The sequence below is a fragment of the Caretta caretta genome, chromosome 6 (assembly GCF_965140235.1).
Source record: "Caretta caretta isolate rCarCar2 chromosome 6, rCarCar1.hap1, whole genome shotgun sequence".
Taxonomy (NCBI): domain Eukaryota; kingdom Metazoa; phylum Chordata; order Testudines; family Cheloniidae; genus Caretta; species Caretta caretta.
In genome coordinates this window covers 5070791-5083193 of record NC_134211.1, presented here as the reverse complement: position 1 = coordinate 5083193, position 12403 = coordinate 5070791, and the positions used below count along the sequence as shown (strand labels likewise).

The 12403-nt window shown below is 52.7% G+C and overlaps 1 protein-coding gene across 1 annotated transcript; it reads right to left on the bottom strand.

The window, feature by feature from the left end:
• Positions 1 to 1541: 1541 nt before the first annotated feature.
• On the bottom strand, positions 1542 to 7306 carry LOC125638280 (apoptosis-associated speck-like protein containing a CARD). The gene is made up of 3 exons (XM_048853826.2): positions 6730 to 7306; positions 5051 to 5107; positions 1542 to 4000 (listed from the first exon to the last, which is right to left on the bottom strand). Exons 1-3 carry the CDS (start codon positions 7004 to 7006, stop codon positions 3735 to 3737), a joined length of 600 nt encoding a protein of 199 aa, XP_048709783.1. The 5' UTR covers positions 7007 to 7306; the 3' UTR covers positions 1542 to 3734.
• Between the last annotated feature and the right edge of the window lie 5097 nt (positions 7307 to 12403).

The window sequence follows — 12403 nt, the reverse complement described above, 5'->3', positions numbered from 1 at the left end:
AAGAAAATAACAGAACGCCACTAGCCGTCACCTTCAGCCCCCAACTAAAACCCCTCCAAAGCATTATTAAGGATCTACAACCTATCCTAAAGGATGACCCAACACTCTCACAAATCTTGGGAGACAGGCCAGTCCTTGCCTACAGACAGCCCCGAAACCTGAAGCAAATACTCACCAACAACCACATACCACACAACAGAACCACTAACCCAGGAACTTATCCTTGCAACAAAGCCCGTTGCCAATTGTGCCCACATATCTATTCAGGGGACACCATCACAGGGCCTAATAACATCAGCCACACTATCAGAGGCTCGTTCACCTGCACATCCACCAATGTGATATATGCCATCATGTGCCAGCAATGCCCCTCTGCCATTTACATTGGTCAAACTGGACAGTCTCTATGTAAAAGAATAAATGGACACAAATCAGATGTCAAGAATTATAACATTCATAAACCAGTCGGAGAACACTTCAATCTCTCTGGTCACGCAATCACAGACATGAAGGTTGCTATCTTAAAACAAAAAAACTTCAAATCCAGACTCCAGCGAGAAACTGCTGAATTGGAATTCATTTGCAAATTGGATACTATTAATTTAGGCTTAAATAGAGACTGGGAGTGGCTAAGTCATTATGCAAGGTAGCCTATTTCCCCTTGTTTTTTCCTCCCCCCCCCCCCCCCAGATGTTCTGGTTTAACTTGGATTTAAACTTGGAGAGTGGTCAGTTTGGATGAGCTATTACCAGCAGGAGAGTGAGTTTGTGTGTGTATGGGGGTGGGGGGGGGGTGAGAAAACCTGGATTTGTGCTGGAAATGGCCCAACCTGATGATCACTTTAGATAAGCTATTACCAGCAGGACAGTGGGGTGGGAGGAGGTATTGTTTCATATTCTCTGTGTGTATATAAAGTCTGCTGCAGTTTCCACGGTATGCATCCGATGAAGTGAGCTGTAGCTCACGAAAGCTCATGCTCAAATAAATTGGTTAGTCTCTAAGGTGCCACAAGTACTCCTTTTCTTTTTACACTATTATCGGGCTCTCCCTCTGAGAAAGGGACACAGGTTGGGGAATCCTGGCTAGGGCATCTTCCCCTATTAGGTGTGGCTCTTGCTGCTCCACCTACAGAGGGGAGAGGTTAGGAGCCACAGAAACAAGTCCTCCCAGAAACCACTTCCACCTGCTGCTCCCATTTCATTTTCCTGTCTGGTGAGTTTTCATTTCAAGCGTGAAGGGGGAGCTCTCCTTGCGCTTTGTGCAGAGAAAGGGGAGCTGAGGGGCTCCAGGCTACCCACTGCTTTAACCCCTGATCTCCCTCCCCCAGCATGTCACTCATTCATCCATGGCACGTGCTGTTCATCCATGCACTCTCTGAACCAGGCCACTCATCCAGGCCGCCCAACCAGACCATCCACCAACCCCACCACCCGCTCATGCCATCTGTCCTCCTCCACCATCCTTTTAATCCATGCTCCTATTCATGCATCCCCACTATCCTCTCACCTATAGACATTTTGAATGAAAAACAGAGCAGACAGTTACATCATCCTTCTCAGACTGGGAGGCACTTCTAGCTTTATTTGTGGACATAGTTTCTGGTTTTCCATTGTATAACAAAATATAAACATATATATATATATATATATATTTAAAAATATAGTTTGGGCAAAATCCCCTTTAACCATGTTACAAGGAGGAGGGTGAAAAATTGTTCTCCTTAACCTTTTGAGGATATGACAAGAAGCAATGGGCTTAAATTGCAGCAAGGGAGGTTTAGGTTGGACATTAGGAAAAAATACCTAACTCTCAGGGCAGTTAAGCACTGGAATAAATTGCCTAGAGAGGTTGTGGAATCTCCATAATGGACTTTTAAGAGCAGGTTAGACAAACAGCTGCCAGGGAAGGTCTAGATAATACTTAGTCCTGCCATGAGTGCAGTAGATGACCTCTCGAGGTCCCTTCCAGTCCCCCCAAACAAAACCACCTTTCCAAGAAAACAGGCCCCTGAGTTCTTGGCAGCTGGTGAGGAAGGTGGTAAGACGAAGTCAGAGCCTTGGCAGGAATTCTGAGGTTGAATTTGGTCCAGCACAGCGATCCTTTCGGTAGATACTTGAATGAGATCTTCTTGTGGAAAAAGACCGATGTTCTATACACACCGCAGCGTACGTCGGTATGAGTTATGCCTCTCAGGGGCGTGAATAAACCACCTCCCCGAGCGATGTAAGTTGCACGCACCTAAGTGCCGGTGTGGACAGGGCTATGTTGGCAGGAGAAGCTACTGCCGCTAACTCCTGTCCACTTACAGCATCTACACTAGCCGGGCTACAGTGGCGCAGCTGCAAGCTCTGTAGTGTAGCCACAGCCGAAGTGTCTGTGGTGAGACGCAGGGGTGGGCACTAAAGGAACGGGTGGAGGTGCATGATGGATGGGACGCTGGCTGGAGTTCCAGCAGTGGTATATACTAGAGCAGTGGTGTGCAAAGTTTTTTCCGGTTGCGTCCCCTACCCCTTACCATCAATGGAATCATGTCTTCTCTTCCCCCACCCCCCCACCGCCCCCGTTACTGCACAGCCAAGGCTTCCTCCGTCGCGGGCTGCTTCTACCTTGCAACCAGGCTGCACTGCCAGGGCAGGGCCAATACCTGCCCCTCTCCGCTCAAGATTTCAGGGTTGGGGAAGGTGCCTGCGACAGGCTCTGGGGGAAGATCCAGTGCTGGGTGCAGAGGCTGCTGGGGCTGGAAATTGGCATAGCACGCTGACCCACAGGCTGGGCGGCCTGCTGAGATGAGTCAGGGGGTGGACATGAGCCACCTGGCGTCGACACTCACCTCCCTGCATGTTCCTCCGTGCCCCCCTAGGGGGGAGTTTCCCCCAGTTTGCACACCACTGTGCTAGAGTACAACTCCCCCATTGTCCATGTAGCCACACACCATTTGCTGTAAGACGTTGGTTTCACTGTGGTGTCCAGTTTTCATAAAATCCAGCACATATAACCCACCCCAGAGGCAGCTGCATTTCAGGTATAGATAATTGATCCCTGTGCGGCATTGCCGTGCATCTGTTAATCTGCTGCCATGCTGCACCCCAGAGGTGGCTGCATTTCAGGACTGGGTGAGTGATCCCTGTGCAGAGCTGCTGAGTAGTACCCCCATTTCAGAGCTTGGCAAGCAATCTCTGTGCAGCCTTTAAGCACCTTAGAGCTCTGCTCCATTCTCTTACTGGTATCCCATCCATCATGTACTTACCCTAAAGCCAATAACGGATGTCTACACTGCAATTAAAAACTCGTGGTTGGCCCCTGTCAGCTGACTCAGGCTCACGAGGTTCAGGCTCTTTAATTGTGTTTGTAGATGTTTGGGCTTAGGTTGGAGCCTGAGTTCTGGGACCCCAGGAGGAGGGAGGGTCCCAGAACCCAGGCTCCAGCCCAAGTCCGCACATCTACGCTGCAATTAAACAGCTCCTTAGCCTGAACCTCGTGAGCCTGAGTCAGCTGATACGGGCCAGCCGTTGCAGTATGGACAGTCCTTAGCGAGCACCTCACGGCTGCATCACATCACAGGCTCCCCCATTCCATCAAAGGGAGCACTGGAAAGAGGTTTTTTTACCCTAAAACAATGCTAGCAAAGGGGTGAAAGCACCACCCTGCCCAGAAAGCCATGTGGAATCTAGAGCTAAGGTCCTGTGCACCTGGAATGGATGCATGTTTACAAGGAACGTAACTTCTTGGTTGTCTTAATTTCCCTCAAGGTCTTCAATGAGGAACCTATTCTTGGCTTTCAGTGCGTCATAGAACCGGTCCTTGCACGCTTTATTCCAGCTTGGCATTAGCTGATACAGCTTCCGCATTTTCTCCTGGCTGGTGATCCCGGCTCTAATGGTCTGGTACTGCTCGTCGTCCAGAACATTCCCATGAAGCATGTCCAGAATGGGCTCCACGTGGGCGGTACGTTCAATCAGCTGCACTCGGTATCGATCGACAAAATGCCCCTCTGGAGAGACTACACACACAAGGTATGAATAGATATTTGCAAACATACTGTTCCATCATTCCAACCAGTACCGAAATACAGCAGACGGTGAGGGCCGGCGTGGCAGATCATTAACAGCAACACAACACAGCAGTACTGCACTTGTAATGCCATGCCCCTGGGTGAGTTGGCAGTAGCAGGGGGACTGAATCTGGGACTTCTTGATCTTAAAGCATTGGCTACCTGAGCTGAAAAACCCACCTCTTAGTCAAGGTTATAACAGGCTCATTAGCCTCCATCTGTGGCCCAGACACCACTAGAGGGGAAGAGAGCGCCACACTAAGTGGATTACAGTTGCAGCTGCATCTGGGGTGAGGCACATCGACTGCTTGAGAGCTACACAGCCGTGATGCACAAGAATCATTCGCCCCGTGCTGAACTGCAGCGGCTTCTGGGCTGGGGTCCATCCGCTGTTTAAATGGCAGGGGGCACTTAGGAAAAGTAGACTGTCGTCACCTGGGTTAGGATTTTGCCAGGACCCCCAAATTTACACCCCAATTTATAGAAAGAGCCTGGGAGGCGGGGCGGGGTTAAAGACCACAGGTAAGCAAAGCTTTGGTTTGGTGCCTCCTAGCACGGACACAAGGGGGACAGTTGTCCCAGCTGAATCACCCACATTGCTCCCTGCAGCACAGCGCCCCCTAGTGCCGTGCTGGGATGTTGGAGTCAACATTAACTCCGAAGGGAGAGCGCCCCGTACTGAGCCCTCCACCGCCTCTCTGTAGCAAAGCACCCTAGCACAGCTCTAGCAGAGGAGAGAGCATCCCCTTCTGAGCCCCCTGACCCACTCCCTCCAGCAGAGCACCCCCTAGTGCCACACTAGGGGGGCTGGCGGGGGCAGAGCTGGGCTCTGGATGGCTTGGCAGTTGGCAGGCAGGGTAGAAGGTTTGTCCCAGGAGCTGGGAGGTAGCTCTGGTTGGGGAGGCCGATTGCAGGAGGGTCAGGTCACTCTGCAATGAGACCACATCCCTCAGACTGCCTGGGGAGTGAAAAAGAGCCCGCTAGTGTTTACGGACTCACCTTCCTTTCCTGTGGCCCCAACGGATGGCACTGGCTGCTGCCCCTCGCCACTGAAACCTGCAGGATTGAGAGGGATAGTCAGTGAGTGTCTGAGTCACCCACGTTGTTCCCTAGCACCTCACTGGGGTCGGCACTGCCTGGTAGGGGAGAGTGCCCCCCACTGAGCCCTCCTTCCCCAAGAGACAGACACACAGACTAGGACGGACACACAGAGGCCCACACCGAATGAGAGTGACCGAGAAGCAGAGAGGGATCCAGTTAGACATGGAGACACTTCTGCTTAGACCGGGTGAAGCTCCTCTTTCTAGCTAGCTTCCTGTTCGTAAGTAGGAGAGAGCTCGAGTCTAACGGCTGTGTTGGAGTCTGTGCTACTGGGGCTTCCCTGCTACTGCTCCTTGAGCGAGCTCGATTAAAACTACCTCGGGGACGTCTACACATGCTGCAGTTACACTTCCCCTGATTGCAGTGCAGCTGTTCCCACAGACACCCAGCGAGATATGGAGGGGAGAGTGAGGGACAGACACACAGAGCCCAAAAAGCCCCCCCAGAAGGATCCAGGGAAACTGAGGATAAGACAGATTCACACGTTCAGCTCTTTCGTTGGGATCTGGGATCAGATTTAAACTTTAAATTCCTCATTTCCTGTTGCTTCAATATTTCACAGCACTCCTCTCTGCCTCCTGCCATTTCCCCCCCTACCCATCTGCTTTTAATGGCAGTCATATAAAGGCATGTTCTCTTTTTCAGTCTGAGTCGGGGGGCATTTGGACTGAATCCTTTGTATTCCACCATGCAACATTGTGCACAGACCAATTAATAAGCAAAGCGGGGCCAGATCCTCAGTCGGTATAAAGTGGTGTAGCTCCATGGAGCGATGCTGAATGACCCCAGCTGAGAATCTGGCCCTAGATTTCGAAACGAGAGGCCTCATGGGCCAGTTTCTCCGCTGGGGTAAATTGGTGCCGTTCCAGTGAAGTTTGCCCTCCTTCCGCAGGGCGTGTAGCAATAAGGAGAAATCAGATGCAAAGCTAGCAAACTGCAAACCCTTCCAGCAAGTTCAGGCAAGGACGTGGAAGTGACTACACTTGAAAGTGAAAGCAAATTTCAAGGGCTCAGAAGAAACATTTTAAACAAGGAGAAAGAAAATGGAAGATTTCTCTTAAAAAAACAAAGAAGATGCCCCCCCCCCCCGCCTTAACTCTGTGTGATAAGTTGTAGAGAGAACGGAGATGGCCAGCTAGGGTTGGACAACAGACTTTCAAAACAGAAATCTGGTCTCTGGTGAGCATGCCTATTTGTCTCTCCTGTGGAAAGGGTTGGATGGGACTGTATTTGTGTTGTTCTGTGCACAAGTGCTGCAGGGAGGGGAGAAACAGAGAATAGAGGCAGGACTTACAAAGAGAGAGCGATGCAGTCAGGGGCAGAAGATAGAGAGTAGAGATCATCCTGCAAACTTGGTGTTTCTGTCATTTTCTCTTAGCTGGGGTAAAGCTCCATTTCCTAGCTAGCCTCCTACACGTGAGTAGGAGGGAGAGCTCAGGGGCAGGCTCAGTGGGGCTTCCCTAATAATAATACTGCGCTCTTCTATACAACTTATCATCCATAGATCTCAAAGCACTTTACAAAGGAGTTCAGTATCATTATCCCCGTTAATGCTCTCTCCCTGCCCCGATCCTTACCAGTCCCTGTTGCCTTGCGGAATCTGTCTGCCAGGTCCCGCTCATTGATGTCTGTCAGGAGCTTCACAGTCACCTCCACCGCATACTCCTCCCGATAGTAGCTGATCAGCTTGTCGCACATATCCAGGACATCAGCTTTCTCCAGCCAGCCCCGTGGGATGTTGCTGTAGCCCTCCTTCACTGGGAACACATTCAGCTTGGCCTTGAACCTCTTAAACGCGTCCTGCCCCAGCTCCTCCAGGGTGTCCACGAGGTGATCCCGCACCGTCTTCCCCATCCTGTCTCCTCAGCAGCTGAGCAAAACTGCCAGGGGGGCAGGAACAGGGCTGAGGGAGCAGTTCTTTTCCTTGAGAAGCGATTGGTGCTCAGAAATGGGGCGGGCCGCAGGCAGCCGGATCTGCTTGCTAAAAATGGTCCTGGCTCTTTCTCTGCTTTGTCCTCATTTCCTGGGAATGATTTTTGTCCCAGGGTGCCGATCTAAACCAGGGTTTCAGAGTAGCAGCCGTGTTAGTCTGTATCCGCAAAAAGAACAGGAGTCCTTGTGGCACCTTAGAGACGAACATATTTATTTGAGCGTAAGCTTTCGTGAGCTACAGCCCACTTCATCGGATGCAAGTAACAACAAAACACACTCGCTTCCTGGCTGTAACAGATACATGCAGAATCGAAACTCCGGTGCACCTTAGATCCCCGGCCAGCATGAGAAGAGGGTGGTGCATTTGTAAAGCATGTTATCTGCTCCCTTCAGGAGAGCCCCTGCTTGTGCTGCCCTTTGACAGAGGGAGGAAAAGTTGAAAGAACAGGGCATGTTTAGCCCAGAGAAGAGGAGGACTGAGGGGGAACATAATCTTCAAATACGTAAGGGTTGTTATAAAGAGGCCGGTGATCATCCGTTCTCCATGTCCACTGAGAATAGGACAAGAAAGTGGCTTAGTTTCCAGCAAGGGAGTTTCAGGTTCGATGTTAGGAAAAACTGTTTTTTTAATGTAACCCTTCTACCCGTCAGAGTTGGCAGCAACAAGGGCCGGGTTCAATATCTAGGGGATCCATTCCAATAACACAATGCAAACCGGCTCGAGCCCCCACCCAGTGACCTGGGACAAATAGATACCACCCCTGCTGGGCGCCTCCAAGAGGCAATACTTCCCCTCTTGCAAGCACATAGTCTGAGTGTAGCAAAAAGCCTTTTAATAACAAAGAGAAACAATGTGGCATTATGTTGGGGAAACACCACCAACAGGATTCATAACACAACCCATGAGCAAAAAAACCCACCCCAAGCAAATTGGGGAATGTCCTTTCCCTTTGGTTCTTGAGTCCAGCAACCCCAAATCACGCAAAGTCCCAAAAGTCCAATGACCGAAAAGTCTCTGTCCCTGGTCAGGGCAGCCCCAGAGTTCAAAAGTTTATCTACAGAGCTTTACCTCCCAACCTGGGTGGAGATGGGGGTGGAGGTAAGAGGCACCGTACATGATCTGAAGCTGACCGCCCCACAGCTCCATAGGCCTTCGCTCAGCTCTGCTCTGCTAGCCGCCCCACGAACTGCTTCTCTCAGCTCTGCGGCCCACATGCAGCTCCTGCTGTCCCATGAACTGCTCCACATCCCACCAGCAGCTCCCACTGTCCTATGAACTGCTCCACCAGCCTGTCCACAAGGCACTCCAGCCGTCCCACAAACTGCTCCACAATATATCTTCAGGCTCCCCCACTACTTAACACAACACTCAGTGATTTCAGCTGTTAGTCAGTTCAACTCTTTGGTGAATTCAGCTTGTAGTAGGGAAGCCGCAGTGCTGGTGCACCATTAGCCCAAAGTGAGCTCAGCAGCCTATAACTAGACTTCTAATGAAATCAAAATTAGCTCTGATATTCCACAGTGGAGAGAGGAGGAAGTGCAATTAGCATGCAAGGCCCTCACCAAGAGGCCCATGCCACCAAGTATTAATACTTGTCCCCAGCCTCTCTCCAGTCACAGAGTTTTGGAACCCATGACCCTTGCCTAGCGAGTGCCACTTAGTTGATGGTGAGTCCCTCCATCATAACAAAAGGCCAAGTACAGTTCCAAGCACAGTTCCCATAATCAGGGTAATAACAATTTATTCTTCCCGCCCCAATGACAGAGACACTGGGGATCCCACAGCAGCCAAAGTGACCATTTGGGCAGCTATGGCCTCATTCTAGGCGGGGTGGGTGTGCCTATGCAAATGAGATTGGCCCCTGAAGTTCTTTTCCACAACTTGCCACACCTCACCACCAGATGTCAGGGTGGAGCTCATCCTGACTCTGCTTACATCAATTCTCTGGATAGTTAAGCTCTGGAAGCAGGGCCGGCTCTAGGCACCAGCCAAGCCAGCAGGTGCCTGGGGCGGCACATTTCCAGGGGCGGCGTTCCGGCCACCCTTTTTTTTCGGGGCAGTTGCGCTCTCGGAGCTGCGCCGCTTCGATGGGGCGAGGGTGCCGCGCCCCCAGCCGCAGCAGGAAGGGGAAGCCACAGCCCCCAGGCTGCTGAGCTCCCAGGGCCCCGCCGCTCCCTGGGGAGGAGAGGTCGAGTCCTGCCGGGGAGCCGGGGCTGCGCTGCCTTGTGCCCAGGGCTGGTGCAATCACTAGGCGGTCGCCTAGGGCGCCAAGTGGTTGCGGGCGGCCAAAAGCGCGCTCCGGGGCGGCGGTGGAGCGGAGGTGAGCTGGAGCAAGGGGGCGCGGGGAGGGCCGCCTGCAGCAAGTAACAGGCTGGGGATGGCGCGCAGGGGAACTGCTCCCCGCCCCAGCTCACCTCTGTGCCGCCTCCTCCCCTGAGCACGCCACCCCACTCTGCTTCTCTCCCTCCCAGGCTTGCGGCACCAATCAGCTGATTGGCACCGCAAGCCTGGGAGGCGGGAGAAGTGGCGTGCTCAGGGAGGGGGTGGAGCAGAGGTGACTGGGGCGGGGAGCTGCCGCACGGCTCCCGGGGCCAAGGGGGAGAGAGGGGGCGGTGGGGAGCACCTGCGGGGGGGCCTCAGGGCGGAGGGTGGGGCAGGGAGCTGCCACAGGGGGGGCGCCTCAGGGCGGAGGGCGGGGGCGGGGAGCTGCCGCAGGGTTGGGGGGGGAGGCGGGCGTAAGGTGGAAGTTTCGCCTTGGGCGTGAAACATCCTTGCACCGGCCCTGCTTGTGCCACCCCTTATATCCGGGCTTCTCTGCGCAGGGAGGGGGGAAAGCCCCTGCAGGCGCTGGGAGGAGATGACATCACGCCCTCCACTTCCAGCGCTGCCTGCGAGCCCCAGCCCCACCTGAGCTTGGGGCGGCAAAAACCCTCGAGCCGGCCCTGACTGGAAGAGGTTACCTGGGGAAGTTGTAGAATCCCCATCCCCAGGAGGTTTTTAAGACTAACAGGGGTGGTCCAGACTCGAGGGTTACTCGAGGGGGTCGTGGGGGGACAACTCTAGGAGCTCTTGAGGTCCCTTCCAGTCCTACATTACTATGATTTCACTTAAAAAATGTTTGGGGTTTTTTGGTTCAAAACAACTTTAGGTGTTTTTTTTTTTAAATTGTTTTTGATTTTTAAAAATGGTTGAAGCTGAAATGAAACATTTCAATGTTGTCAAAACACAGTGTTTCCCTTGACCCAATATGGATTTTTTTCCCCAACGTTTCGGTTTCCCAGGAGTTTCACTTTTGCTTTCACCGGAATTTTTCCCTCCCAATTTTTTCAGAATTGCCCGTGAATTGACAAATCCATTATTGGCCCAGGTCCTGACATAATCAAATATTATGGATGGAAAAACAAAGGCAAATAAAATACAGAACCAAGAAAATAAAGAGGAAAAAGAATGAATAAATCATAAAGTCACAAAATAAAACTCCCCAAAAGCAAAACAAACAAATACTCACTCCTGTGAAGAGGCCCCCATGGCTGGAGCTTTATGCCTGTGTACTCTGGATATGTCTACATTTTGAGCTGGGGGTGTGATTCCCAGCTCGAGGAGACCTTCTGAAGTGACCAGGGTGTTAGCGGTCTGGCCTAGCAGGCTGAAGTCTGTGTCGTTGCCCAGACAACTTCCTAGGGCAACCCCTGGGATTAAGTAGGAGCACTTGGCCCATCAGAGGTCCTCAGGGTACTGCCACTCTGGGTTTCTTGGTCGGTACTTCCTGCAGTGCCTACTTCCCACAGTGCTCCCCAGCTGTGCCTCTGCAGACCTGGGTTCTAGTCCCTGGATCCTTATATTTACCCCCTATCTTCCCCCCTACATGCCCCTTCAGGGGCATCCCTCCTCTGGGGGGTGCCAGGCTGGCTTTAGTTGGGTGATCCTTGTTGAAACTTTTCTACCAGGTCTGGGGCGTGGAGATTCGTAGCAGGTTTCCAGGAGTGTTCTTTAAGACTATAGCCCTGCCAGTTGACTAGGCAGTACAGTCTCCCCTTCCGCCGTTTAGCGTCGAGGATTGCGTGGACAATAGATTTCTCATGTCCTTGGATCTGGATTGGCAGAGGCGGGAAAGGGGTCCTCTGTATAAGGCTTCAGGAGGGATACGTGGAAAACAGGCTGTACCTTAAGAGATTGAGGGAGCTGCAGTTTGAAGTGACCTGGTTGATTTGCTGACAGATCCGGCAGGGTCCGAGAAACTGGTGGCCTGGCTTACGGGATGGCCTGTTCATACGGAGGTGCTTTGCGGCAAGCCAAACTGTTTGGCCTATTGCGAAAGCTGGACCTTCCTGGTGTTGACAGTCTGCTTGTCGCTTATAGTCCTTTTTCACATAGTTGCCAACTTCCCTTCTGCCTGGTGGGTGCTCGACCGCCACCCCACCCCTGGCCCCGCCCCTGCACCGCCTCTTCCCGCCCCTGCACTGCCCTCGCCCCGCCCCCATTCCACCCCTTCCCCAAAGTCCCCGCCCTCTTCCCGCACCCATTCCACCCCCTTCCCAGTAGTGTAGGTGGGGGGGAGCGGGGCAGGAGCTGCTCCCCCACCCAGCACAAGTGGTGCCTTTTTAATTTTTGGTGCCTTTTTAATCTTTACTCAGTTTGGCGGCGCCCCGGGTGTTCGGCGGCGGTTCAGGCGAAGTGCCTCTGAAGACCCGGAGCGCCGCCTGACCTGGCACTGAACGCCCGGAGCGCCGCTGGGTGAGTATAAATGGGTGGCGCCCTTATTATCTCCGCTCCCCCTGTTTTCTCCGCCTGGCTATGCTGGGAAAGTCCTAAGTGCTGCCAAACAGCTGTTAGGTGGTGTGTGTGTGTGGGGGGAAGAGCTTGGAGGGGGGGAGGAGGCGGGGCAGGAGGAGCTTGGCTGCCGATGGGTGTGGAGCACCCGCTAATTTTTCCCCGTGGGTGCTCCAGCCCCGGAGCACCCACGGAGTCGGCGCCTGGGCCTTTTCATGTCTTTGAGGTGGTCTTTAAGTTCTTCCTGAATATGGTGAATTTATTGGACCCAGTCAGCGGTTGTTGGGTTTGGGGAGGCTGCTGGCAAAGCTGGGTGGAAGTGAGGGTGGAAACCATAACTGGCAAAGAAGGAACTCTGCCCTGTGCAGGTGTGGTCGGCATTTTTATTAGAGAACTCGGCATACAAAAAGAGGGAGAACCAGTTGACTTGATGGTAGTTGACAAAGCACCTCAGCTATTGCCCTATTACTTGGTTCACCCTCTCCGTCTGCCCACCTGTCGGGGGGTGGTATGCAGAGGTGGGGTAAAAGCATTAATGTCCATTAGCT

What these genes read in the sequence shown, in the direction of transcription:
- LOC125638280 (XM_048853826.2), bottom strand. Translation starts at nt 7,006, where the DNA reads ATGGGGAAGACGGTGCGGGATCACCTCGTGGACACCCTGGAGGAGCTG. An exon ending in CCGCAAGGCAACAGGGACTG is followed by an intron (nt 5,108 to 6,729) that starts GTAAGGATCGGG and finishes TCAATCCTGCAG; the next exon opens with GTTTCAGTGGCGAGGGGCAG. An exon ending in TGGGGCCACAGGAAAGGAAG is followed by an intron (nt 4,001 to 5,050) that starts GTGAGTCCGTAA and finishes TTGTGTGTGTAG; the next exon opens with TCTCTCCAGAGGGGCATTTT.